The following is a 25,520-nucleotide window of genomic DNA, read 5'->3' as shown; positions in this document are numbered from 1 at the left end:
CAGGACCTTTCCAGTTCTGCCCCCTTCCCCTCACTCCCCCTGCACTTCATCATCCCACCACTCCCAACCTCACTGAATGGACACATCCCATTTCTCCACACAGACAGGAAAACACCATGTTATCAGGGCAGACCCACAAATAGTTTCCCCATCACTTCAGCTCTGCAGGCACGGGGCACAATATCTTCACAGGGCTCCATGGATGTACCCTGCAGTCCATGGTGCCTCAAGTCACTGCCCAGCTCAGCTCAGCTCCCAAGGTGCAATGGGCAGGTGAGGAGGCAAGGGAGCACTTTCAGATACTAAGGAACTGCCCCCACCTGGCAGCAGGGGTGGCTGGGAAGTGAGAATCAAGACTCTGGAAACCTGAGGGAGGTTTTTGTCTCAGTTCCCCATGTGTCTGTAGCACTGTGGCATTGCTGTTGCTGTCATACGTTAAACAGTAATAATCAGCCTCATCGTCCGGCTGCACTCCAGTGATGGTTAACGTGGCCGTGTTGGCAGATTCATCAATGGACCCTGAGAATCGGCTGGGGATCCCCGAGGGCCTTTCAGTATCCTCATATATAACCATCACCGGAGCCCTGCCAGGCGTCTGCTGGTACCAGGAGTTCCAGCTGCCACTGATGCTGCCGCTGCTCCGGGCACAGGTGATGGAAACTGTTCCTCCGGGAGACGCTGACACCGAGGGCGGCTGAGTCAGCACGAACTGGGCACCTGAACCTGGGACCAAAACGGGACAGAGAAAACGCTGAGTCAGAGAAGCTGCAAGGGGAGTAAGAGAGGAGAGTGACCATGGAGGAAATCATCTCAGAGGCAGGTCTGAAAGGTTTACCTGAGAAGTAAATGCAAAGGACAAGGAGGAGCGTAGCCTGGGCCATGGTGGGAATCCAAACCAGCCCTGCTTCCAGGGGCAAGCAAGTCTGTGTCTGGGACCCTCCAAATCTCTTTTAAACCCCAGAGCAGAAAACAGCCCCTTCATGCAAATCTGCCTCCTGTTTACTGGCTACTGCTGTCTTCCCAGCCACCCTCTCCCCCATAAGAAGAAGCACAAAGAAACAGCCTTCTTCTAAAAAGAGAGGGTTAAATGTGTTTCGACTCAACAATGCCAGCATAGGCAGAGCTGCAAAATCCCCCTAGCAGGATGCGGTGCGGCCACATTCAGGTGCTTATTACAGAATGCATTATCACATCTCAGGCCTGAAATGAGCCATTCTGTGAAGTGGGGAATTGCATCAACAGCACATAGCTGCACTAGCGGGCTGTCAGGCAAATCCCATTCCCAGCCAACTCTGTGAACCGGAGAAGGCTTCCAAGGGATCATCCCTCACACCCGGCTGTGGGGGCTGCTCCTTCCTGAATTCCAGCAACATCAGACCCCTGCAATCTGCACCAAGGGACCGTCCTCAAATGGGACAGGTGCTCATCACCTGGGCCTTTGGTTAGGGACTGAGGGCCCAAGAAGCAGCTATAGCCACTTCTCATCTCATACTGTGGGGAGGGAATGAGGCCACTGTTTGGTATATCCCCACTCAGCAGCAATGGGCAAATAGTGGCAGAAGAGTTTGCTGATGTGCAAAGGAAAAACCTGCTCCTTGCCTCACCACACGAAGCTGGAGCATTTAGTCAGTGACATGGGATTTGGAGGCTGTACAAACACAGGCACTTTATCCTTTGTCCAATGCCTCATGGCCTCATTCTGATCTCATTTATTCCACCACAAAACCTCACTGATGTCCTTTGCATTTGAGGCAGTTGTGCAAGATCCCGATGCCACCAGTCACCTCCCACAGGCTGTAATGATTGGGAGCTGGGGCATCCTAGCAGGTCAGAGTTGCAAGATCTAAATGAGAATCTGCTCTGGATCTGTGTAGTAGGGGAAGAGTCTAGCACACCGCTGCTATACCAACATGCTCATCTGTCTGTGGTCTGAAACCTCTGTGGCTGTGTCAGGGAGCACGGCTTCTCCTGGCACTCCTTTGTGGGGGATTGCTTGGTTACACCCCTGTCCCACTGTGCATCAGAGAAGTCCAACATCTCCACCCACCACACCCCCAGCAGAAGGCTTGACATTTGGACCAAAGCCACCCACCAACCCATGCCAGTCCAGGGCTGTAGGGCATCCCTGCAGAGCTCTATCCCTGGGCACCCACGGCAGTATCTGGACAGAAGGCAGCTGCTCAACAAGTTACCCCTGATTGGAAACTGGACTATCAGAGCTTAAGAAGCAACAGCTCAGCCCACTTCCCAGCCTCAGGAACAGTTACAATTCCCGATTCCTGGATCTATGCTCCAGTTTGTACCAGAACCCTACATCTCCAGACGCTTATGTCTTCCATGAACCCACTTCAGTAGTCCCTTACAGCATGAGGGGAAACATGACATCTAGGGAACTGTCCCACATTTACTTCAGTTCATCTGACATCAGGATCTGAACCAGTGTCTCGAACAATGACATACTGTGGTGCAAGAGGTGATGCATTCCTCAACATGAAGATGTAAGATGTGATGAAAGGCCAAAGTACCTTCTTTTGGAAAATGCCGGAGGCAACAATGCTTTTTTGTCCCAGATGAATTCAGTATGGACACAACCTTGGTCATTCTGGTTAAATCAGCCAGGCATTGCCATGTTTCATAGTTTCATAGTTAGCAGGGTTGGAAGGTAATTGAGCAGATCATCTAGTCCAACCCCCTGCCATGGCAGAAAAGAGTACTGGGGTCAAATGACCCCGGCAAGGTGTTCATCTAGCCTCCTCTTAAAGACCCCCAGGGTAGGAGCCTACACCACTTCTCTTGGAAGTTGGTTCCAGACCCTAGCCACCCTGACCATGAAGTAGCGCCTCCTGATATCTAACCTAAACCTACCCTCTGCCAGCTTGTGACCGTTATTCCTGGTCACTCCTGGCGGTGCTCGGGGAAACAGGGACTCCTCCAATGCCTGCTGATCCCCCCTGACTAGTTTATAACAGGCCACAAGATCCCCCCTCAGCCTTCTCTTTTGGAGGCTGAACAGGTTCAGGTCCTGTAGCCTCTCCTTGTAGGGCCTGCCCTACTGCCCCCTGATCATACGAGTGGCCTCCTCTGGACCCTCTCCATGCTGTCCACATCCCTCTTGAAGTGCGGTGCCCAGAACTGGACACAGTACTCCAGCTGCGGCCTGACCAGTGCCTTATAGAGGGGGAGGATCACCTCCCTGGACCTGCTCGAGATGCATCTGTGGATGCATGACAAGATGCGGTTGGCCTTCCTGACTGCATCCCCACACTGCCGGCCCGTGTTCATCTTGGAGTCAATGATGACTCCAAGATCCTTTTCTGCCTCTGCACTGACAAGAAGGGAGTTCCCCAGCCTGTAGGTATGGTGCGGTTCTTCCTCCCGAGGTGCATCACCTTGCACTTGTCTGTGTTGAAACCCATCCTGTTCTCATCCGCCCACCCCTGTAACCTGTCTAGGTCCAATTGTAGCCAATTCCTCCCTTCTAGTGTGCCCACATCCCCCCACATCTTAGTATCATCAGCAAATTTGAACAGGGTGCTTTTTACCCCCTTGTCCAAGTCACTGATGAAAATGTTGAAGAGTGCGGGCCCGAGGACCAAGCCCTGGGGGACCCCACTGCCCACATCCCTCCAGGTCAAAAATGACCCGAACACCACCACCACTCTGGGTGCAGCCCTCCAGCCAGTTGACGACCCATTTGACTGTGTGGGTGTCGACACCACAGTCCCCCAGTTTCTTAATGAAAACGGGGTAAGAGACAGTGTCGAAGGCCTTCCGAAAGTGCAGAAAGACTCTGTCCACTGCTCCCCCTGCATCTAAGGATTTGGTGACCTGGTCGTAGAAGGCCACCAGGTTGGTCTGACAGGACCTGCCTCCAATGAACCCGTGTTGGTTGCCCCTAAGCATGACCTCCCCTGCTGGCCCCTCATGGACATGCACCAGGATAATTCTCTCAAAAAGCTTGCCCAGGATCAAGGTAAGACTAACTGGCCTATATTTCCCTAGGACCTCTTTCCTTCTTTTTGAAGATGGGAACCACGTTGGCCCTCTTCCAGTCCTCTGGCACCACACCAGAGCACCACGAGTGCTCATACAGCCATGTCAGGGGTCCCACAGTCACCTGAGCTAATTTCCTCAGCACTTGGGGGTGGAGATCATCCGGACCAGCTGATTTAAATACATCCAGTCCCTCCAGACATTCCCTGACTAGATCCTCCCTGACCCTTGGCCTGGGTGCACCTCCCCTAGAGCCCGAGTACCAGGGGGGAGTATAGGGTGCCCAGTTTACACTTTAATGGACATCAGTTCTGATTCTGGCTGCTGCTGTCACACGTGTCAACATCAGTGATTGGTCCACGATGACCATGAAATATTGTGATTGGCAAATGAAGTTCAAAGGGCATTTAAAACGCAGTATGGTCTGCAGGGCTCTGTCTGAGCTGACCTGCAGGACATGAGCAGTGGAGACAGAGATGAGGGATGGTTTATGAAAAGGTTTGTGATGAAAATGGAATTGGCAAAACCAACCTGCAGCCTGAGCAGGGAGTTCATAGCAGGGCACAGGTGGAGAGGAGGAGAGGAAGGTTTATGTCTCAGTTCCCCATCGGGCTCCATCACCATGTCCCACGGTGCACCGCCAATATACACAACACAGTAGTAGTCAGCCTCATCCTCGGCCTGGACCCTTGAGATGGTTAAAGCAGCCTTCTGACCAGAGATGGACCCCACAAACCGGGTGGGGAGCCCAGAGGGCCTGGTGTTGGTGTCATATATAAGCAAGCGAGGGGGAGAGCCAGGTTTATGCTGGAGCCAGCCAGGATGGTTGCTGGTGGTGATGGCTCCAGCGCTCAGGCTGCAGGACAGAGTGACAGTCCCTCCTGGGGACACCGACACCACAGGCTCCTGAGTCACCACAGGCTGTGACCAGACCCCTGAAATCAATATCACAAACCCATGATTAACCATTCACTGACCACACTGGCAGGAAAGCAACTGCCCCCGTGACAGTCCCAGCCTGAACCCTTCTGCTGACCTGAGCAGCACATGATCAGCACAAGGAGGAGCAGGGCACCGGCCATGGTGACAAGTCCTGACCAGTACAACTTCCTGAGGCAAATGGTATCTGGCTGGGACCCACTGAGTCTCTCTTAAAGCCCCAGGGCTGAGAATGGCCCCTTCATGCAAATCTGCCCCCATCACTGGCTGCTGCTTGCAAAGAATTTTTCCAACTATTTCAGTAGGTCTAATAAAAGATATCGCTTTTACCCAAAGAACCTAGTCTGTTTATTGCTTCTGCTTCCACCGCTCAGGGACCGGGCAGAGCAGTGCCCAGTGCACAGTGCTTGGAGGGAAGTGCTTTACAGCAAACTCCCATGCATACCAGTGGTTAAACTTTACACTTTTCCTACTTGATCATCATGGGGAAAGACTGCAGGTGTGAGGGTTATGATTACAAATGTGTATGACCTCATTATGTTCAGGTGTCCTATATTGTAATTTCTCCAGCTCCATGATAAACTCTGGTCCTGCTCTGCCCCAGCTAAAGCACACTGCTTCATGGGTGAGACAAAAAGCTGACGTTGGTGTCCTAACTCCTGGCATGGGAGTATGGACTGCACACTGTTACACAGACCTTCTGCGAGACACTTTTCTTCCATGATCGAATTGATACTAACAGGGTTTGGGATCTCTGTTCAGGACACCTCTTTTTAGCACTGTCCCTAGGATCCCATGTTCCTGTCATGGCCATGAACATAGGCCCTGACCCAGTTAAAGGCCCAACAGTGCTGGGTGCTGCACACAGAGATACGTGGACATGGCCCCTGCCTGGAAGAGAACAGGCTACAGGAAGGGCTGAGGCTGGAGCAAGGCGAAATACGACCCTCAGACTCTAATGAGCAGCCCCAGGTTTCTGGATTGGTGCAGGGAGGCTAGTAACAGCCCTGGGACTGCACAGACGGGGAACACAGAAGAAAGGCAAGAGCACACAGGAGGAGTCGTTCAAGCTGTGAAGGCCCTGATGGGGAGGGTGAAAGGCAACCTGATAAAAATCAAAGTCTCCTTTACTGAGAGGAAACCCTATAATTTGGGCTGGTATTCTCCTGTCTATTTGCTCCGTCCTCTTGAGTCATTTGTAATGTCCCTGCTGATGGAGAAAGCAAGACTAAGCAGCCTCTGCTGCAAGCCTCCTGCAGACCTTGGGGTCCCCTAAAGCACAGCTGCAGAGATCGATGGGGAACGTGTTTGTATTGCACTAGTCCCCAGATGGCTCCACCGGGGACCACGGCCGCTCGGCGCTGCACAAACCCAGAGGGAGACGCTCCCTGGTCTGAAGACTTTCTGTTTCAAATAGACGAGACAGAGGAAAGGCAAGAAGAAGTCATGCTGCTATCCCCATTATATAGGCAGGGCACAAAGAGGGGACGTGGTTTTCCTCTGGAAACTGTGTGTCCATGGCAGAGCAGAGGCCTGAACGGACATCTCTTGAGGCACAAACGAGATCCTCAGTCCCAAAAGCATCTCATCCCTCCAGATCCAGAACTAAAAGCAGCATCTGAGATGCAGACCAGCCTGGGCAGTTTGGGGGGGGGAAGAAGCAGGGAAGTCCTGTGTACTTTTCATGTCATAATCTCCTGCAGGACCTTCACCTCAGACATGTCCCAGACAAAGGCAACGGCCACCAGACAGAAGTACAGCAGGAAAAGGACCCTGCTTCAGAACGAGCCATTTCCAAAACTGTGTGACATGGAGCGAGTCGTCAGTTAGACTTTGCAAAAGGGGAAACGCCAGCACCAGCCCTTGCCTATCCCCCCACCCCACACTCCTGTCCCTGAGAGTCAACTCGTGTCAGATCTGTGAGGTAAGACTGACGCCTCGTGGCCACGACAGCGGTCTCCCGACACACTGCCTGGGACACAGCGGGCTGTGCGCTCTGGTGTCGCGCAGCCAGAGCTGAGCAGAGACAACCTGCCTTTCTTTATGGTCCTGGTTCAAAGGAAATGCAACAGGGACAGGGACGTGCAACTCATTCACTGCTGGTCACAGCCCTCCTGACTGCCAAGGAAAACTGCCACAGGACAGAGCCCATGAGGGGAGGGCATTTCACAGGGTGTTTCCTGACAGCTCAGCTATCTTCTACTCAGTTTCCCCATCTACACTGAGTTTTTTTCAGTCAAAGCCAAACATGGAATGGAAATGGGATGGGAAGAAAAGCAGAATTGCCTTGTTACAAATGAGATGTGCACTTGGGTATTGATTATGGCCCCCTGGACCCACTGGGCTATGGTGCTGGACTATTCCAGTATGGAGGGACATTAACTAGAGTGAAGGGCTTGAGGTGGGCACTTGAGTCCTGGCTATCAACCGCAAGGAGCCCTTGCATCTTGCAACGGACTGTACAGACAGTGTCCCCTTGAGAGGGTGCAAATGTCAGGGAAGAGGAGGCAAGGTCCAAGCCCCCAGCTGTATGCAGTCAGCAGATGGGCGGCCATGTCCTCATCCAACATTCCCATTGCAGCGCATCAGTGTCCTGCTCTCCGCTTCCCCTCCCTCCAGCATCTCTCCTTAGCATCCTCCCTTTTGGCTTCCCTTTCTTCCTCTTCCCCAGATCCCAGGAGCCACAGGGCAACAGCACTGGGGGTGTCACCCATGGGAGCAGCTGCAAGTGCAGGGCAGGACTGATTTCCTACATAGCTTGCCAAGAACTGCTGTGGAACACAAGTCTATAAACACACACACGCGGACACACACACAACTATCCCATTTCCTTAAACATGATGAGAAGCCCTGGCTGGTCTAGCAGAGAAAGGTGAGATGCCAGCCATGCCACCCCAGGACCCTAGGGAGTCCCCACTGGCCAGCTCTCCAGAGGCATCCACAGCACTATCAGCATAGACAGAAGATGTCTTCTCATTTATCCTCATATCTGAGATAGTAAGAGAAGAGACTAGGAAGCATCCATTCAATTCACTGCTGGGCAACAAGAAGACACTGAATACAAGATAAATGAGCTTGAGCAGCTGAAGGAGGTTTTGGACTCGGTTCTCCTTGTTTCTGTATCCCTTGTGGCCTTGGGCCTGCAGCTGTTATGTGATGCACAATATTAATAATAAGACTCATTTTTGGCTTGGACTCCACTGATGGTTTTCATGGCCATGGTGGCAGATCCCTCAACTGCATCAGAAAATCTGCTTGGAAGCTGAGGGCTTTTTGCTACTTTGGTACATACCCAGTAGGGCTCTGCAAAATTTCACCAGCCATTTCATTTCAATACTGTTTTGACCAATTTTGAGGTCGAAACAGCAAAATCGGAATGAAACAAAGACCTTCGAAATAGCCTTGAAACAAAACGAGGCTAGTCGAAACGTTTTGACCATAGGCTAGGGATGGGAAGTCAACCCAGCTGAGCTGATGCCCCATCCCCAGTAAAAATCGAAACAGCCTTTCTGTTTCAATGGAATGACATGGAACAGCTGTTTCGACTTGAAATAAAATTCGAAATGGAGGGCTGTTCCATCAAACCATCAAAACTGAAGGCGAAACAACAGTGCCATTTCACACAGCCCTAATACAAAGCACAGCAGCAGTTGGCCTCATCCTCAGCTTGGACCTCAGTAATGGTTAAGGTAGTCTTCTGACCAGAAATGGACCCTGAGAACTGAGTGGAGATATCAGAGGGCCTGCTATTGGTGTTGTATATAATTTGCCAGAGGGGTAGAGCCAGGTTTCTGCTCATGCCAGGAGGGCTAGTTGCTCCTGGTGATGAGTCCAGTGCTCAGGCTGCAGGACAGAGTGACAGTCCCTCCTGTCACGGGACACCGCAGGCTCCTGAGGTATCACAGGCTGTGACCAGACCCCAGAAATCAACATTGCACACACATAGTTAACCGTTTATTTCCCCCCGGAAAGTAAGCTCCCCTGGGACAGCCACTGCATGAACCCTCCTTGCTCACCTGAGCAGCATTTGAACAAAGTGAGGAGAAACCAGGCCCAGGCCATAGTAGGAGTCCAGACCAACTCAGCTTCTTTAGGCAAACAGGCCTGACTGGAGAACGGCACCATCATGCAAACTGACTTCCTGTTCAGGGGATGCAGGGTATGTTGTAGAGAAGGTAAATGAAAACAAAAGAGGGGATGGGTCAACATAAAATTCCCAGGCACAAGGCAATCCTGAAGTGCAGTGAAATTGGAGACAGGGAAAATACACATATTCTTCAGACTTCTGGCCAAGCACCAGCCTCCCAAACTGACACATCTACCAGAAGCATGACTCCGTTGCTAATGGGAATGCCATTGGATTCCAGGTATCAAGCAAATGCATTGGTGTGTCTGCCTGTGCTGCCCAACCGCTGAAATTCATTACAGCAGGTGTAAGTGCTACCGCTCTGTGTTATGCTACCCCATGTGTTGGCCATCTTCCCCCTTCCTCTCCTTACTTTCTATTTCAAACCATTCGAAACGTTTTGAGTTTCCTCATTTTGTTTCGAGGCTGTATTGAAGCCTTTCATTTCATTTCAATGTCACTGTTTCAAGCTCGAAAGGAGTCAAAACAATGTTGAAATAAAACACCTGGAAAATTTTCGCACAGCCCAACTGGTCAGTCTCCTGGCCCAGCCCTGCAACATCCAGGCCTGCTTGGAGATTGGAGTAAGTGGCATAGCCTGACAGCCCAGGCCAGTGATTCTCTACTACATGGCTGTGGTCCCCTTGCGGGCCTGGAGACCCTTCCAGGGGTGTGTGGGCTGCCACATGGTGCTCGTACTGTTAGGAGTGCACATGATTCACCAGATAAACCCAGAGAGAAATGGAAATCCACAGACTTAAAACCATTCTGGGCTCAACATCAGGGCTTGCTTCATGGAAGCCATGAAATACTGTGATTGCCAAACAAAGTTCAGGGAGCATTTAAAACACACATCTGGTCTTCAGGGTCTGTCTGGGCTGATCTGCAGAGAGAAAGGTTTATGTCTCAGTTCCCCATCGAGCTCTATCACTGTGCACCACCCACTGCTGTACCACACAATACAGTAGTGGTCAACCTCATCCTCGGCTTGGACCCCCGTGATGGTCAAGGCGGCCTTCTGCCCAGATATGGACCCTGAGAACCGGGTGGGGATCCCCAAGGGCCTGTTGTTTGTGCCACCTATAAGCTGCCGAGGGGCAGAGCCAGGCTTCTGCTGGAACCAGTAAGGATACTTGCTGGTGGTGATGGCTCCGGTGCTGAGGCTGCAGGACAGAGTGACAGTCCCTCCTGGGGACACTGAAGACACTGCAGGCTCCTGAGTCACCACAGCCTGTGACCAGAACCCTGAAATCAACATCACAAACCCATGATTAACCATTCATTGACTGCACTGACAGGAAAGCAACTGCCCCCGTGACAGTCCCAGCCTGATCCCTTCTGCTGACCTGAGCAGTATGTGACCAGTGCAAGGAGGTGCAGGGCTGCTCCCGCTGGTGGAAAAAGCAGGACTAAGCATGTTCTGGGGCAAGCCCCTCAAGACCTCTGGGTTCCCCAAACAATGGCTGGCAGACATCTGTCTGAATTGCACTAATCCCCAGAAGGCGCCGCATGGAGCCAGGGCCTCTCAGCACCAGGCAAACTCAGTGAGACTCTGCCTGCTCTGAGGACCTCACGCTCGAAGCAGGGAAGGAAGAGGAAAATCAGGAGGAGCCTTGCTGACATCTCCCATTCACAGGCAAGAGCACCGCATATCGACCACCTGATAGTGCTCTAGGGTCTCAGTTGCAAGACCTCCCTCCCCTTCATCTCTTCGGGTCAGGAACGCAAGGACCCGAAGATGGGAGGAAAAGGACGCTGTTTCAGAAAGAGCCAATTCCCAAACTGTGCGACATGCAGCCAATCGGCAGTTAGACCATACAGGATCTGAAACCCTTGTTTGCGTGCTTCCCTGGAGGCCGCCTTTGCTCAGTCATTTCATGGCACATCTGTACAGCAAGATTGACACCTAGTGGTCATGAGTACCCTCCCCAGACACATCCCTGAGAACAAAAGAGCGGGGCAACTAGGCAAGCAGTGTCGGGGATAATCTCCCTACTTTAGGATCAGGGGCCACAAAGGGAAGCAGCGCGGACAGACTGCATGTGACCAGTTCACTGCTGTTCAAGGCCTCTCCTTCACAGAAAACACGGGGAAAAGTCTGCGAGAGAACAACAGTTCTCACTCCATTTCCTGACACCCCGTGGATTTCTCTACTCAGTCTCCTACTCTACAGCTGTAGCTATTTTCATGCAAGTGTCAAACTTACACAGGAATTATATTGAAAGAGGAGCAGATCTGTATCGTGGCTTTTGATGCGTTCTGTACACGGACATTGGCGATGGCTTCCTGGATCCTCCGGTACGGGCTGGATTATCCTGCCGGGGTATGACCGTGGTGTGCCTCTGTGTGTGCACATGCATATGCTTGAGTGTGTGTGTTTGTGTGTGTGGCCACCTGTGCATTGTATGCTTGCACGCATGCATGTGTTTTTTGGATAGGGAACTCTAACATTTATTTCTGGAAACATGTAGGTCTTCATGCACCAGAGCCAAGAGACCAGGTCCATCCCCAATGTATAGTGAAATAGGTTGTGATTATGTGCAAACTATTTCTCAACGATCTCAGGAAACACTTTGCACCCAGGCCAGGCACACAGGATCCCTGCACTTTGCACCCATGGTGAGAGGACCCATCTGCTGCAAGAACGGTCCATTCTCCTGGACTCTCCTGAAGGGAAAAGAATAAGACGTGCCTTGTGCTGGGGACCAAGCTTTGTATTAAGTGAAACCCAGATTGGCAGGGAAGACTGAGTTTTTGCTGCAGTTCCCCATATGACTGTGTCACTGTGACGAGAGTCCCATGCAGCACAGTAATAATCCGCTTCATCTTCGGCCTGAACCCCAGTGATGGTCAACAATGCTGTATTACCAGAGGTATCAGCAGAAAAGCGTTCAGGGACACCTGAGGCTCTGCTCCTGGACTGATAGATCAGTAGCTGAGGATTGCTCCCCGGACGCTGTTGATACCAGGCAGGCTTGGTGCTGCTAATGAACTCCACGCCCTGCAGTGTGCACCGCAGAGTTGCTGTTTGCCCCAGCACCACCGACAATGTGGGATCTGCTTGTGTCAGCGCGGTCTGAGAGCTCTGCCCTGCAAAGAGCAACGCAGACACCCTGTCACAACCTGCTCCACCCCTGAGAAACGCTTCTTACCAACACGGAGAGCAAGACCCCAGAGCAGAGGGAGACATCAGCCCCATCTCTCCGGATGCTCTTGAAGGAAACCCTCCCCTCCCTTACCGAAGCAGAACAGGACAAGCATGGGAACGAGAGGGCCCCGGGCCATGGTGGGAATCCAGAGCAGCTCGGCTTCCTGAGACACACAGGTCTCTGGCTGGGACCTTCCAAATGTCTCTTAAAACCCCTGGAGCGGGAGAGCAGCCCCTTCATGCAAATCTACCCCCTGCTTGGGGGATGCAGAGTGCGCTCAAGAGAGGACACATCTAGAAAAGGGAAGGGGGGGATCCAGAAGAGCCGCATAGACACAGAGGCCTGAAGAAGAGGAGTTGTCTGAGAGAAGGACAAGACAATTTCCACATCCGTCCAGCCCAGCCCCATGAATTCAGATATCGAGGGTCACTGCCCAGCCTCTGTGCAGGGCACATGGGCATATTGTTCCTTCCTTGTGGGACTTCTCAACACTACAATACGCTCCCATTCGTTCTGCAACCACCTGAAGTGCAGCGGTACGGGGCGTTTGTACACGTGGTCTAGGGGGGTGGGGGAGTGGGAGGCAATTTAATTAAATTACCTGGAGAGTCTCATGCATCACTGTCCCCACACTTCCAAATGGCCACAGGACAGCTTTATGTAAAGCTCATTGAACCAGCTTTAATTCAAGTGCCCCTGCCACCAGTTTGAAGTGCAAGGCCACTGACACATGAGATGCCGGCAGCTGCTGGAGCGTGGTAATTACCATGTCCCAGCAGACTCCGTTAATGGCGTGGGCTGCAATGCGCTGGCAGCGCAGCACATCAGAGCAATTCCTCTGCTCATGCATAGATGCCCAGTAGGCCTGTGCGAGTCGGCAGCAAACTGATCCAGCTTCGGATACAGCCGCTTCAGATAGCCGCAATCCAAGTCGGCGCTCCGGACCGGGTTTTCACCTCGATCCGGCCGAAGCAGCTCCAGAGCTCGAGCCGGTTCAGACATCTGGTCATAGGGTATAATGGGGAATCAATTAAATATCTATAACTTTCTCGTCTTTTGTCCTATTTGGATGACATTTTCAGAAGTCATAGACTCTACAGAGAGTATGAGGCCTGCCAAGCTGCAAGAGGATCAGTGCAGGGGCTTGAGAGGAACTGCACCCCAAATTCTTGAAAGCAAAACTCATGTCGTGTATGTATAACAACACGGGGGGATGAGGGGTGGCCAAAACTGCAGGGGTGCTATCTCCTGGTGAGGCCAAAAAGCCTGCCAAGTTTCAAGGAGATAAGTGCAGGAGTTAGGGGGGAAGCAGGTATTTAGCACGGCACAGAAACAGGGATTGCTTCCTGGAGGCCATGAAGTATTGGGATTGCCAAACTAATTTTGCAAAACATTTAAAACATTCGTCTTGTCTACAGGGGCTGTCAGAGCTGACAGGCAGACATGGGCAGTGGGGATAGAAGCTAGGGACGGTTAGAGGGATTCAGTGAAAATGCAATTAGCACAACCAAATTGGGCAGCCTGAGCAGGGAGATCCCAGTAGAGCACCGCTGAAGAGAAAGTTTTATGTCTCAGTTCTCCATCGGGCTCTATCACTGTGTACCACAGAGCACTGTTAGTATACACAGCACAGTAGTAGTCGGCCTCATCCTCGGCTAGGACCCCCGTGATGGTCAAAACAGCCTTCTGCCCAGATATGGCCCCTGAGAACCAGGTGGGGATCCCCGAGGGCCTGATGTTGGTGCTGTATATAAGCTGCCGAGGGGCAGAGCCAGGTTTCTGCTGGAACCAGCCAGGATAGTTGCTGGTGGTGATGGCGCCGGTGCTGAGGCTGCAGGACAGAGTGACAGTCCCTCCTGGGGGCACCGACACCGCAGGCTCCTGAGTCACCACAGCCTGTGACCAGACCCCTGAAATCAACATCACAAACCCATTATTCACCATTCATTGACTGCACTAACAGGAAAACAACTGCCCCCATGACAGTCCCAGCCTGAACCCTTCTGCTGACCTGAGCAGTATGTGGCCAGTGCAAGGAAGAGCAGGGCACAGGCAATGGTGACAATCGTGATCAGTTCAACTTCCTGACACAAACGTGTCCCTGGCTGGGACCCTCCAGGTCTCTCATAAAGCCCCAGTGCTGAGACCGGCCCCTTCATGCAAATCTGCCCCCGTCACTGGCTGCTGCGGGTGCATCGCCCTGTCTGGGACGTGTGTTTATTGCTTCTGCTTCCACCGCTCGGAGACCGGGCAGAGCAGAGCCCAGCACCCAGCGCTCGGAGGGGGAGTGCTGTACTGTACATTCCCGTTCATACCCATGGTTCAGCATGCCTTTCTTCCTGCTTGACTGCTATGGAAAAACAGACATTGGAGGTAGATTACCAATGTGCATGTCCCCTCATCCTGTTACCTCTTTACTGAGGAAGATATTCTGAATTGTAGTTTCTCTACCTCCATGATTAACTCTGGACTCTGCTCTGCTCTGCTCTGCCCTGCCTAAAACTCACTGCTTCACGGGTTTCACACCAAGATTATTTTTGCATCCTAACTCCCAGCAGTGAAGCCTGATCTACATTGTGCCACATAGACCATTTTTCAAGAGAAACTTTTTTTCCATGATTCAAGTGACTCTAACAGGTTTTAGGGTTTCATGCTCTGGGCACCTCTTCTGAGTACTGTCCCCAGTGTCCCATGTTCATGGCATTGCTGTGGGCTCAGTGCCTGACACAGGTAAAGGCCTGAAAATGCTGGGTGCTGAACTGGGGCATTCAAGAAGATGGCTCCAGCCTGGAGGAGCACTAGAGAGGAGGAAAGCTGAGGCAAGGGACTCTTTTGAATATATACAGAATTGTGCACACTTGTTTTGTGAAAAATATGCTTTCAGGTATGTATTTCAGGTCTCCTCTTCTGCCTTTCCCCCTGAACATTCGTAGGCAGCCAATGTCCCTGGGCCCAGCAGTAGAAATAACTCATGAGAGCGTCCTGAGAAGCAGGCAGATGCTCTCTGGATCCCTGCAGGGAGGCTGGTACAGTCAGAGGAGTGGGCTGACAGGGATACACAGGAAAATCAAGAGCAGCCAGGAGGACTGGGTCAGACTTTGAAAGCCGTGATGGAGAGGACAGGAGACACTGCCATCTGCATCCTTATTCTTCTGACTAGTCTCTCCTGGCCTTTCTGCTGTTCCTGCTGGTGGAAAAAGCAGGACTGCGCAGGCTCTGGTGCAAGCCCCCGAAGACCTCTGGGTTCCCTACAGAACGGCTGGCAGAGATCTCCTTGTACCGCAGTGATCCCCAGAAGGCTCCACATGGAGCCAGGGCCCCTGCACACCAGGTAAAGGTTACGATCCAAGCAGACATGACAGAGGAAGGGCAGGAAGGAGTCTGGCTGACATCCCCAATTCGGAGGCAAGAGGTCCGAGTGCCAACTGCTCGAGTAGTGCACTGGGGCCTCAGTCCCAAAACCTCCCTCCCCCTCATCTCTTTGGGCTAAGAACCCAACACCCAAAGATGGCAGGAAAAGGATGTTTTTCAGAAAGGACCAATTCAAAAACTGTGACACGCAGTGAATGGACAGTTACACCATACACAAGAGGAAATGCTTGTTTGCATATTTCCCTGGAGGCCGCCTGTCACTCCGAGTTAACTTTTGGCCCATGTGTACAGCAAGATTGACACCTAGTGGTCATGAGTACCCTCACCTGACACATCACCTTGGGAAAACTGGGGGAACTAGGCAAGTATAGTCAGAGACAATCTGCCTTGCTTTAGGAACAAGGACCAAAAAAAGGAAGCAGTAGGGACAGGCCACATGTGACCAATTCGCTGGTGTTCAAAGCTCGTCCTTCACAGGAAACATGTAATGACAAGAGCCAAATATCAAGCATACACAGAAATTACGTTGTAAGACGAGCAGATTTGCACCATGGCTTCAGGTGAGTTCTGTAGGTGGGCACTGGTGATGGCTTGCTGGATCCTCCCTTACACGTACATGCACATGCGCACACACTCATCCATATGCATGTGCGCACATACCGATGTACACCGTACACCATGGACTGCCCTGGCAGGATAGTCTAACATGTATGTGTCTGCATTTATGTAAAGGTACCTTTAAAATGCACCTCTGGAAACATGTGGGGCTTCATGCACCAGGGCTGAGACCAGGTCCTTCCCCAGTGTACCGTCAAATAGGTTGTGATTGTATAAATTGTTTCTGAACTATATCATGAAACACACTGTGCCAAGGCCAGGCATGCAGGTTCCCTGGAACCCATCTGGTGCGGGGAAGGTCCATTCTCCTGGACTCCCTTGGAGGGAAAAAACGGAGACATGTCTTGCTCCAGAGACCCAGCTCCACACCAGAGCAGTTGCTAGTGAGGCTAAGGCGGGGAGGGAAGAGAAAGTTGTTGTTGCAGTTCCCCATGTGACTGGGTCCCTGTGAGGAGAGTCAGAGTGCCACACAGCACAGTAATAACCCACCTTATCACAGCCTGGACCCCAGTTGTCGCAACTGCCTGCGGTGGGTTCAGGATAGAGAGTGTTTATTGACTTAACAAAAACACAACTGTGCGTAGTAACAAGACAAACAATGACAAACAAAAACAATTCACCTCGGCAACTTATTGGCAGTCCTTTCTGATGCCTGATGTACAGCAAGTTTTTCTTTCCAGACAGTTCAGCGAAATCAGATGTCCTCAATCACCACTGTCTGAGAGGTACCAGGAAGGACCCTGGAATTCAGTTCTTGGGCTCCTCGAGGTCCACGGGCCCAATGATCCAGGCCAAGAGATAACTAAGCCTTTTCACAGAGCTGTATCTTCCTTCAAAATGATTTCCGGATATTCCAGCTAATTTATAGCTTCTTAACGGTACTGATAATGTACAACCATTCAGATTCTTTTTACTTCAACTGTCCTTAGACTGACCAATAACAGTACAAACCTTACATTCCTTTGATAAGATAATTTTAACTACGCCACGGGGCCTTACTACTTCAAGGCTTTCCTAAATTTACTACGCCTTATTTTATACAAGGCCTTACTACATCTTAAACTTTAATTAGGTTTTAGCAACAACATATAGCTTAATATCTAAACAAATGCAGAAAAACACTTAGTCTAATCTTCATAGAGCCTTCAGCAAGCACCTTTATCACACAGCCATAATTTTCAGCTGTTAGAACCAGTGATGGTGAACCATGCAGTGTTACCAGAGAGATCATCAAAGAAGAGTTCAGGGATACCTGAGGCTCTGCTCCTGGACTTACAGATCAGTAGCCAAAGACTGCACCCTGAGCGCTATTGATACCAGGCAGGATTGGTGCTGCTAATGAACTCCATGCCCTGCAGTGTGCACCACAGAGTTGCCGTTTGCCCCAGCACCACCGACAATGTGGGATCTGCTTGTGTCAGCACACTCTGAGCTCTGCGCTGCAAAAAGCAATGCAGTCACCCCGTCACAACCTGTTCCACCCCCGAGAAATGCTTCTTACCAACGCGGAGAGCAAGACCCCAGAGCAGAGGGAGACATCAGCCCCATCTCTCCAGACTCCCTTGGAGGAAACCCTCCCCTCCCTTACCAAAGCAGAACAGGACGAGCATGAGGACGAGAGGGCCCCGGCCATGGTGGGAATCCAGAGCAGCTCAGCTTCCTGAGGCATCCAACTGTTGTTAAAAAAACCCTTGGAGCTGGAGAACAGTCCCTTCATGCAAATCGGCCCCCTGTTCAGGGGATGCAGAGTGCAATCAAGAGATGACAGATTTACGAAAGGGAAGGGGAAGATCCAGAAAAGCTGCGCAGACACAGTGGGCCTAAAGAAGAGGAGTCATCTGAGAAGGACAAGACCATTTCCTCATCCGTCCAGCCCAGTCCCATGAATTCAGATATCAAGGGTCATTGCCCAGCCTCCGTGAAGGGCACATGGGCATATTGTTCCTGTGGGACTTCTCAAAACTACAATACGTTCCCATTCATTCTGTAACCTGTGTAAAACACTGGAGACTACTGGAGCATGGTAATTACCCTCGGACAAGCGCCCATGGCACTGTCCCACTCCCTGCCCAGGCTCTGAGGCCTGTGTTTCACCCCATGCACTGCGCAGCCTGCCAAACTCCTTCCCCGCTATAGAGGCCTCAATCTCCACTCCCCACCTCCCTCCGCCACCAGACTTACCTGCAGGAGCTGCTCTCCAGGTGCCCCCAGCATGACCACCCTCCTCCTGCTACCTCCCAACCTGCTGCAGGCTGGAACTCTGCCAGGCTGCAGAGAGCATCTTGCACAAGTAGAAAATCTATGTGTTTCTTTGTTAAAATGAGACATCTTTTTTCTCAGTTAAACAAGAAAATCCACTTTTCCCCATTTTTCCATGGGAAACGAAAAACCCAGATCCCTGCTCATATGCATCTTCATGCAGCCTTATGCTGAGCTATTAAATGCATCCATGAGTTTCCTTTCTCACCTCAGCCCTGTGAACTGCTCAGCTCCAAAGGGGGACCATTGTCCATAGGATGCACAGGTATAATGGTGCCATTTGCTAATCCAGTAGATCTAGCAGCTGTTGGAGTCCTGGCCAGTCTCTCTGGGTGATTGTGTTCAATTCTGCCCATATGGTCTCTAAATGTGGAGCTGTGATGCCCACAAAGCAATCCTGTATGTTGGGCTAGGGGACTGGCCCCAAGGTAAATACAATGGTCAAAGGCAATATCTCCACATAAGTGAGCTGCACTGGGCACTGCAAGTGACATCGGGCACTGCCACTGGCCTGACATTGAGTTGTTGGTGCCCAGCCACCATTGTAGCAGGCGCAGAGTCTGTACTTAAAAAGGCTCAGCACACACAAGACACACATGATGTCTGCATTGTCACACAGCAGCAAGTCCTCCATCCATCTTCTTTATATTGCTCTGCCTTTGCAAACATCCTTCTCCAGTCGCACAGGCATATTGTGTTCCCACAGAGCAGTCTAAGCTACTGGTCTCTGCTTTTCCTTCTTCCCCTTCTAAAATGGTTTCTGTGAGCTCAAACGTATCCCAACAAATTGATGAAGCCTAATTATAGAACAGGTAGTTTGTTCCTGCATCACTTTACTCAGATACTATGTTGCTGGGTAAAGATGGAGTGAGAAAGAGAAAGGCGGGGGGAGAAAACATGCCTCAATTGCCAGTCTGCTAGTTGGAGTCTTTCCCAATAAAATCAGGCACCCTAAACAGTAGAAACTTTTAGATAAAAACTAGATTTTTTTGACTCTATTAAGTACCACATTACAGAATTACCAACCAGTTGCCTCCAAAATGCACCCTGAAACACTGGCCTGTCCCACCATGGAGTGAGCAATTTTGAAGGCCAAGATGCAGGATGTGACTTCTGTCACCCCTGAAATGTGCCTCAAGTCCAGGGGTCTTGATGGTAGGCTCAGTACCAAAGCAGCTTGACATGGGAAACATACCTAGCTCTGGACTGTGTTCCTATAGCGTGGGTGCAGGGTTAAAAATAAATGGATACAATGATCTTCTTCAGAGGCAACCTTTTCAGCTATCACTGTCCCAGAGCTGATTGTTCAGACAACTATTCATACCCGCCTTGCACTGCCATACACGCAGACCTCCCATATGCCCTCACCCACCCCAGGCACCCACGCCCCCACATACCCCATACACACCCACACCCCACATATCCACACCCCCGCATGCTCTCGCATTCCACATACCCACACACGCACATCCCCCCATGAACCGATACCCACCCCCCAAAATATACAAGAGTAAGACTTCATTTTCAGCTATTATGTACAATCACCTCGATGTTCACTACACAAACATGTAAACCAGGACAAAGCTATTTTTAAAATCAAATGAATGGATATTTTAGATGTTTGATTTTTAGAATATAATTTGGTGTTTTTCTGGTTCCAAGATGGGAAAACCCTCGCTGAAAGGAGTACTTCTAGGGGCAAGGGGAGGGACTTCTGGTGGCAAAGGTCAGGGGTGAAGGGGCGGGACTTCTAGCCACAAGATGGTGACTAGGGGCGGGGGAACTGTCAAGGGGCAGGGCTACTAATGCAGCCCTCGACAGCTTGCCAGAACTTGGTACGTGGCCCTCTGTCCAAAATGATTGCCCGCCCCGTTACAGAATGATAACATGCGTTTATTCAGAGAGCAGTACTTTGCCTACAGGACTGCTGTTCCCTCCTGCAATTCCTGGGGAAATGTGACAATTTTTACCCAACACTCTTCAAGGTATTCACACGGCAGGTAGAAACCAGACACTGGAGCCTGAGTAGTGAGTACACGTGGGGCACAGGGGCAGAAAAAACAGGAAGGAGCTTTATGTCTCAGTTCCCCAACAAGCTGTATCACTATGTCCTGTGCACCACTGGTGCCAGGATACACAGCACAGGAGTAGTCGGCCTCATCCTCAGCTTGGACCCCCGGGATGGTTAAGGCCGTTTTCTGACCAGAATTGGACCCTGAGAGCCAGGTGGCGATTCCAGACGGTCTGTTGTTCATATTCTATCATTTGCTGTGGGGCAGAGCCAGGTTTCTGGTGATGCCAGGAGAGATAGTTGCTGGTAGTGATGACACTGGTGCTCAGGCTGCAGGACAGAGTGACAATCCCTCGTGGGTACACCAACAGGGATGGCTCCTGAGTCACCACAGGCTGTGACCTGAGCCCTGAAATCAACATTACAGACCCATTATTAACCATTTATTTACTTCCCCCCTGAAAAGTAACCTCCTCCAGGACAGCCACAACATAAATGCTCCCTGCTCACCCGAGCAGCATGTGAACACAGTGAGAAACTGGACCCAGGCCATGGCAGGAATCCAGACCAGCTCAGCTTCTTCATACAAAAAGGCCTTCCTGAGACCCTCCAGGTTTCTCTTCAATACCCACAGCTGGAGAATGGCTCCTTTATGCAAAAAGACTTCCTGCTCAGTGGATACAGAACATGTTGTAGAAAAGATAAATTTGAACAGAAGAGGGGGAGGGCCAAGATAAAATCTCCAGGCACAAGGCAAGCCTGAAGTGGAGTGAAATTGGAGAAGGTGAAAACAGATGAATTCTTCAGACTTCTCACCAAGCACAGACCTCAACATCTGGTACAGCTACTAGGAGCATGACTCACTTACTAATGGAAATGCCATTGGATTCCAGGTATCAAGCAAACACATTGGCATGTTCTGCCTCTGGCTGTCAAGCCTCTGCAATTCATTACACCAAGTGTAAGTGCTACTGCTGTGTTGTGCTACGCAGAGTGCTGTCCATGTTGGGCTCTGGATGCCCTGGGCACAACCCTGGCATGACATCAAACAGGTATCACGAGGGTGTCCTTGAAGGGCATGTGACATGCCATGCCAAGATGCAAGTGGAAAAGCTCCAGTGTGGGGCCTGGCAGGGGTAACCCAATGGCCCCCTCCCCACCCTGCAGACCCCACTCCCCTGCCCACTACTTACCCGCCCCAGGGACTGCCCGAATCGTAGAAGCTCTCTGAATTTTTTCCAAACATTCAGACAGCTTAGGATCAATTTGGACCTTTTAATTGGTCCCCTGATTCGATCTGGATTTGGAGATTCGGCCACCGAACTGGGCCAAATCTCCTCCAAATAGGATCAGTACCTGAAGCTTTGCACAGCCCTATCTACAGGAGAGGTCTCAGCTAACTGGCAGGACATGGACAGTGGGAACAGAGCCTAGGGAAGGTCTGGGGGGTTCAATGAAAATGCAGTCAGCACAATCAAACTCTGCAGCCTGAGCAGGGAGATCCCAGCAGGGCACTGCTTAAGAGAAAGGTTTATGTCTCAGTTCCCCATCGGGCTCTATCACTGTGTACCACACATTGCTGCCAGTATACACAAAACAGTAGTAGTCGGCCTCATCCTCGGCTAGGACCCCCGTGATGGTCAAGGCAGCCTTCTGCCCAGATATGGCCCCTGAGAACCGGGTGGGGATCCCCGAGGGCCTGCTGCTGGTGTCATATATAAGCAGCCGAGGGGCAGAGCCAGGTTTCTGCTGGAACCAGTAAGGATAGTTGCTGGTGGTGATGGCGCCGGTGCTGAGGCTGCAGGACAGAGTGACAGTCCCTCCTGGGGACACCGACACCGCAGGCTCCTGAGTCACCACAGGCTGTGACCAGACCCCTGAAATCAACATCACAAACCCATGATTAACCATTCATTGACCGCGCTGACAGGAAAGCAACTGCCCCCGTGACAGTCCCAGCCCGAACCCTTCTGCTGACCTGAGCAGTATGTGACCAGTGCAAGGAAGTGCAGGGCACAGGCCATGGTGACAATTGTGATCAGTTCAACTTCCTGACACAAACATGTCCCTGGCTGGGACCCTCCGAGTCTCTCATAAAGCCCCAGTGCTGAGACCAGCCCCTTCATGCAAATCTGCCCCCGTCACTGGCTGCTGCGGGTGCATCGCCCTGTCTGGGACGTGTGTTTATTGCTTCTGCTTCCACCGCTCGGAGACCGGGCAGAGCAGAGCCCAGCGCCCAGCGCTCGGAGGGGAACTGCTATACTTTAGGTTCCCATTCATACCAGGGGTTCAGTTTAGCACTTTTCCTGTTTGATCTTCATAGGATTAGAAGGCAGACGTAGGGAGTCTGACTATAATGTGCAGAGCTGGGAGGGAAAGTGCTTTACTGGAAATCCCCATTAATGTCAGCAGTTAAACTTTGCAGTGTTTCTCCTTGACCGTTATAGGGAAAGAAGTGTGGGGGGCATGATTACTATTTGCATGTCCCCCTTGCTCTGTTACAACTTAGCTTTCCTAAGGCAGATGTTCTGAAATGTAATTTCTCCACCTTCTTGATCAACTCTGGCCTCTCCTCTGCCTCAGCTGAACAACGCTGCTTCACGGGTGGGGCTTCAAGCTGACATTGGTGTCCTGACTCCTGACACTGCAGCGTGGCCCGCGTGGTGTCAAATCCACCTTCCAAGAGGCACTTCTATTCCATGATCCAGATGGTGATATCAGGGTTTCGGGGCTCATATACAGGACACCTTTTTTGATTACTGTCCCTAGCATCACATGTCCATGTCATTGTCACGGACGCAGGGCCTGACGCTGATAAAGGTCCAAAAATCCTGGGTGCTGAACTGTGGCGTGCAAGAAGTTGGCCTCAGCCACAAAGAGCTCTGGAGAGAAGGAAGGCCAGGACAAGGGACTCTTTTGGATGCATGCAGCTTTGTACACACTTATTCTGTGAAAAAGGCAATCATTTATGCAGTTCGGGTCCCCTTCCGCCTCTTTCCCTGAACGTTGTATGCAGCCGGTGTCCTCGGGCCAGCAGTAGAAAGACGACTGACAAAAGGGTGCCGAGGAGCAGGCAGCACCTCTGTGTCCCTGCAGGGAGGCTGGTTACAGGCACAGGACTGGGCTGACAGATGCACAGGAAAATCAAGAGCAGCCAGGAAGACTTGATCTAACTGTGAAAGCCTTGACGGGGAGGACGAGGAGGCAGTTTGATGAGGACAGAATTTACCTGCCCTGGGAGAGGAGACACTGCCACTTGCCTTGTTACTCTTCTGACTCGTTTCTCCATTCTCTCGTGCTCTTTCCGCTGCTCCCGCTGGTGGAAAAAGCAGGACTAAGCATGTTCTGGGGCAAGCCCCTCAAGACCTCTGGGTTCCCCAAACAATGGCTGGCAGACATCTGTCTGAATTGCACTAATCCCCAGAAGGCGCCGCATGGAGCCAGGGCCTCTCAGCACCAGGCAAACTCAGTGAGACGCTGCCTGCTCTGAGGACCTCACGCTCAAAGCAGGGAAGGAAGAGGAAAATCAGGAGGAGCCTTGCTGACATCTCCCATTCACAGGCAAGAGCACCGCATATCGACCACCTGATAGTGCACTAGGGTCTCAGTTGCAAGACCTCCCTCCCCTTCATCTCTTCGGGTCAGGAACGCAAGGACCCGAAGATGGGAGGAAAAGGACGCTGTTTCAGAAAGAGCCAATTCCCAAACTGTGCGACATGCAGCCAATCTGCAGTTAGACCATACAGGATCTGAAACCCTTGTTTGCGTGCTTCCCTGGAGGCCACCTTTGCTCAGTCATTTCATGGCACATCTGTACAGCAAGATTGACACCTAGTGGTCATGAGTACCCTCCCCAGACACATCCCTGAGAACAAAAGAGCGGGGCAACTAGGCAAGCAGTGTCGGGGATAATCTCCCTACTTTAGGATCAGGGGCCACAAAGGGAAGCAGCGCGGACAGACTGCATGTGACCAGTTCACTGCTGTTCAAGGCCTCTCCTTCACAGAAAACACGGGGAAAAGTCTGCGAGAGAACAACAGTTCTCACTCCATTTCCTGACACCCCGTGGATTTCTCTACTCAGTCTCCTACTCTACAGCTGTAGCTATTTTCATGCAAGTGTCAAACTTACACAGGAATTATATTGAAAGAGGAGCAGATCTGTATCGTGGCTTTTGATGCGTTCTGTACACGGACATTGGCGATGGCTTCCTGGATCCTCCGGTACGGGCTGGATTATCCTGCCGGAGTATGACCGTGGTGTGCCTCTGTGTGTGCACATGCATATGCTTGAGTGTGGGTGTGTTTTTCTTTCTGTGTGTGTGGCCACCTGTGCATGTGCATGTGTGCATGCATGTATGTGTGTTTGCCTTGTGCTGCGGACCAAGCTTTGTACCCAACCAGGTGCTAATGAAACCCAGGTTGGCAGGGAAGGCAGAGTTTTTGTTGCAGTTCCCCATATGACCGTATCACTGTGAGGAGAGTCAGAGTGCCACACAGAACAATAATAATCTGCTTCATCTTCGGCCTGAACCCCAGTGATGGTCAACAATGCCATATTACCAGAGGTATCAGCAGAAAAGCGTTCGGGGACACCTGAGGCTCTGCTCCTGGACTGATAGAACAGTAGCCGAGGACTGCTCCCCGGACGCTGTTGATACCAGGCAGGCTTGGTGCTGCTAATGAACTCCACGCCCTGCAGTGTGCACCGCAGAGTTGCCGTTTGCCCCGGTGCCACCGACAATGTGGGATCTGCTTGTGTCAGCGCGGTCTGAGAGCTCTGCCCTGCAAAGAGCAATGCAGACACCCTGTCACAACCTGCTCCACCCCCAAGAAATGCTTCTTACCAACGCGGAGAGCAAGACCCCAGAGCAGAGGGAGACATCAGCCCCATCTCTCCGGATGCTCTTGAAGGAAACCCTCCCCTCCCTTACCGAAGCAGAACAGGACAAGCATGGGAACGAGAGGGCCCTGGGCCATGGTGGGAATCCAGAGCAGCTCGGCTTCCTGAGACAAACAGGTCTCTGGCTGGGACCATCCTACTGTCTCTTAAA

The 25,520-nt window shown here is 51.5% G+C and overlaps 1 gene segment (V, D, J or C); it reads right to left on the bottom strand.

Moving 5' to 3' along the window:
* Positions 1-295: 295 nt before the first annotated feature.
* On the bottom strand, positions 296-909 carry LOC149857682 (immunoglobulin lambda variable 6-57-like). The segment is given in 2 exon segments: positions 296-723; positions 836-909. Coding segments are annotated over 2 exon segments (474 nt in total).
* Between the last annotated feature and the right edge of the window lie 24,611 nt (positions 910-25,520).

The sequence above is a fragment of the Crocodylus siamensis genome, chromosome 9 (assembly GCF_052110815.1).
Source record: "Crocodylus siamensis isolate JL-2025a chromosome 9, ASM5211081v1, whole genome shotgun sequence".
NCBI lineage: Eukaryota > Metazoa > Chordata > Crocodylia > Crocodylidae > Crocodylus > Crocodylus siamensis.
This window is presented reverse-complemented; position numbering and strand designations above follow the sequence as displayed.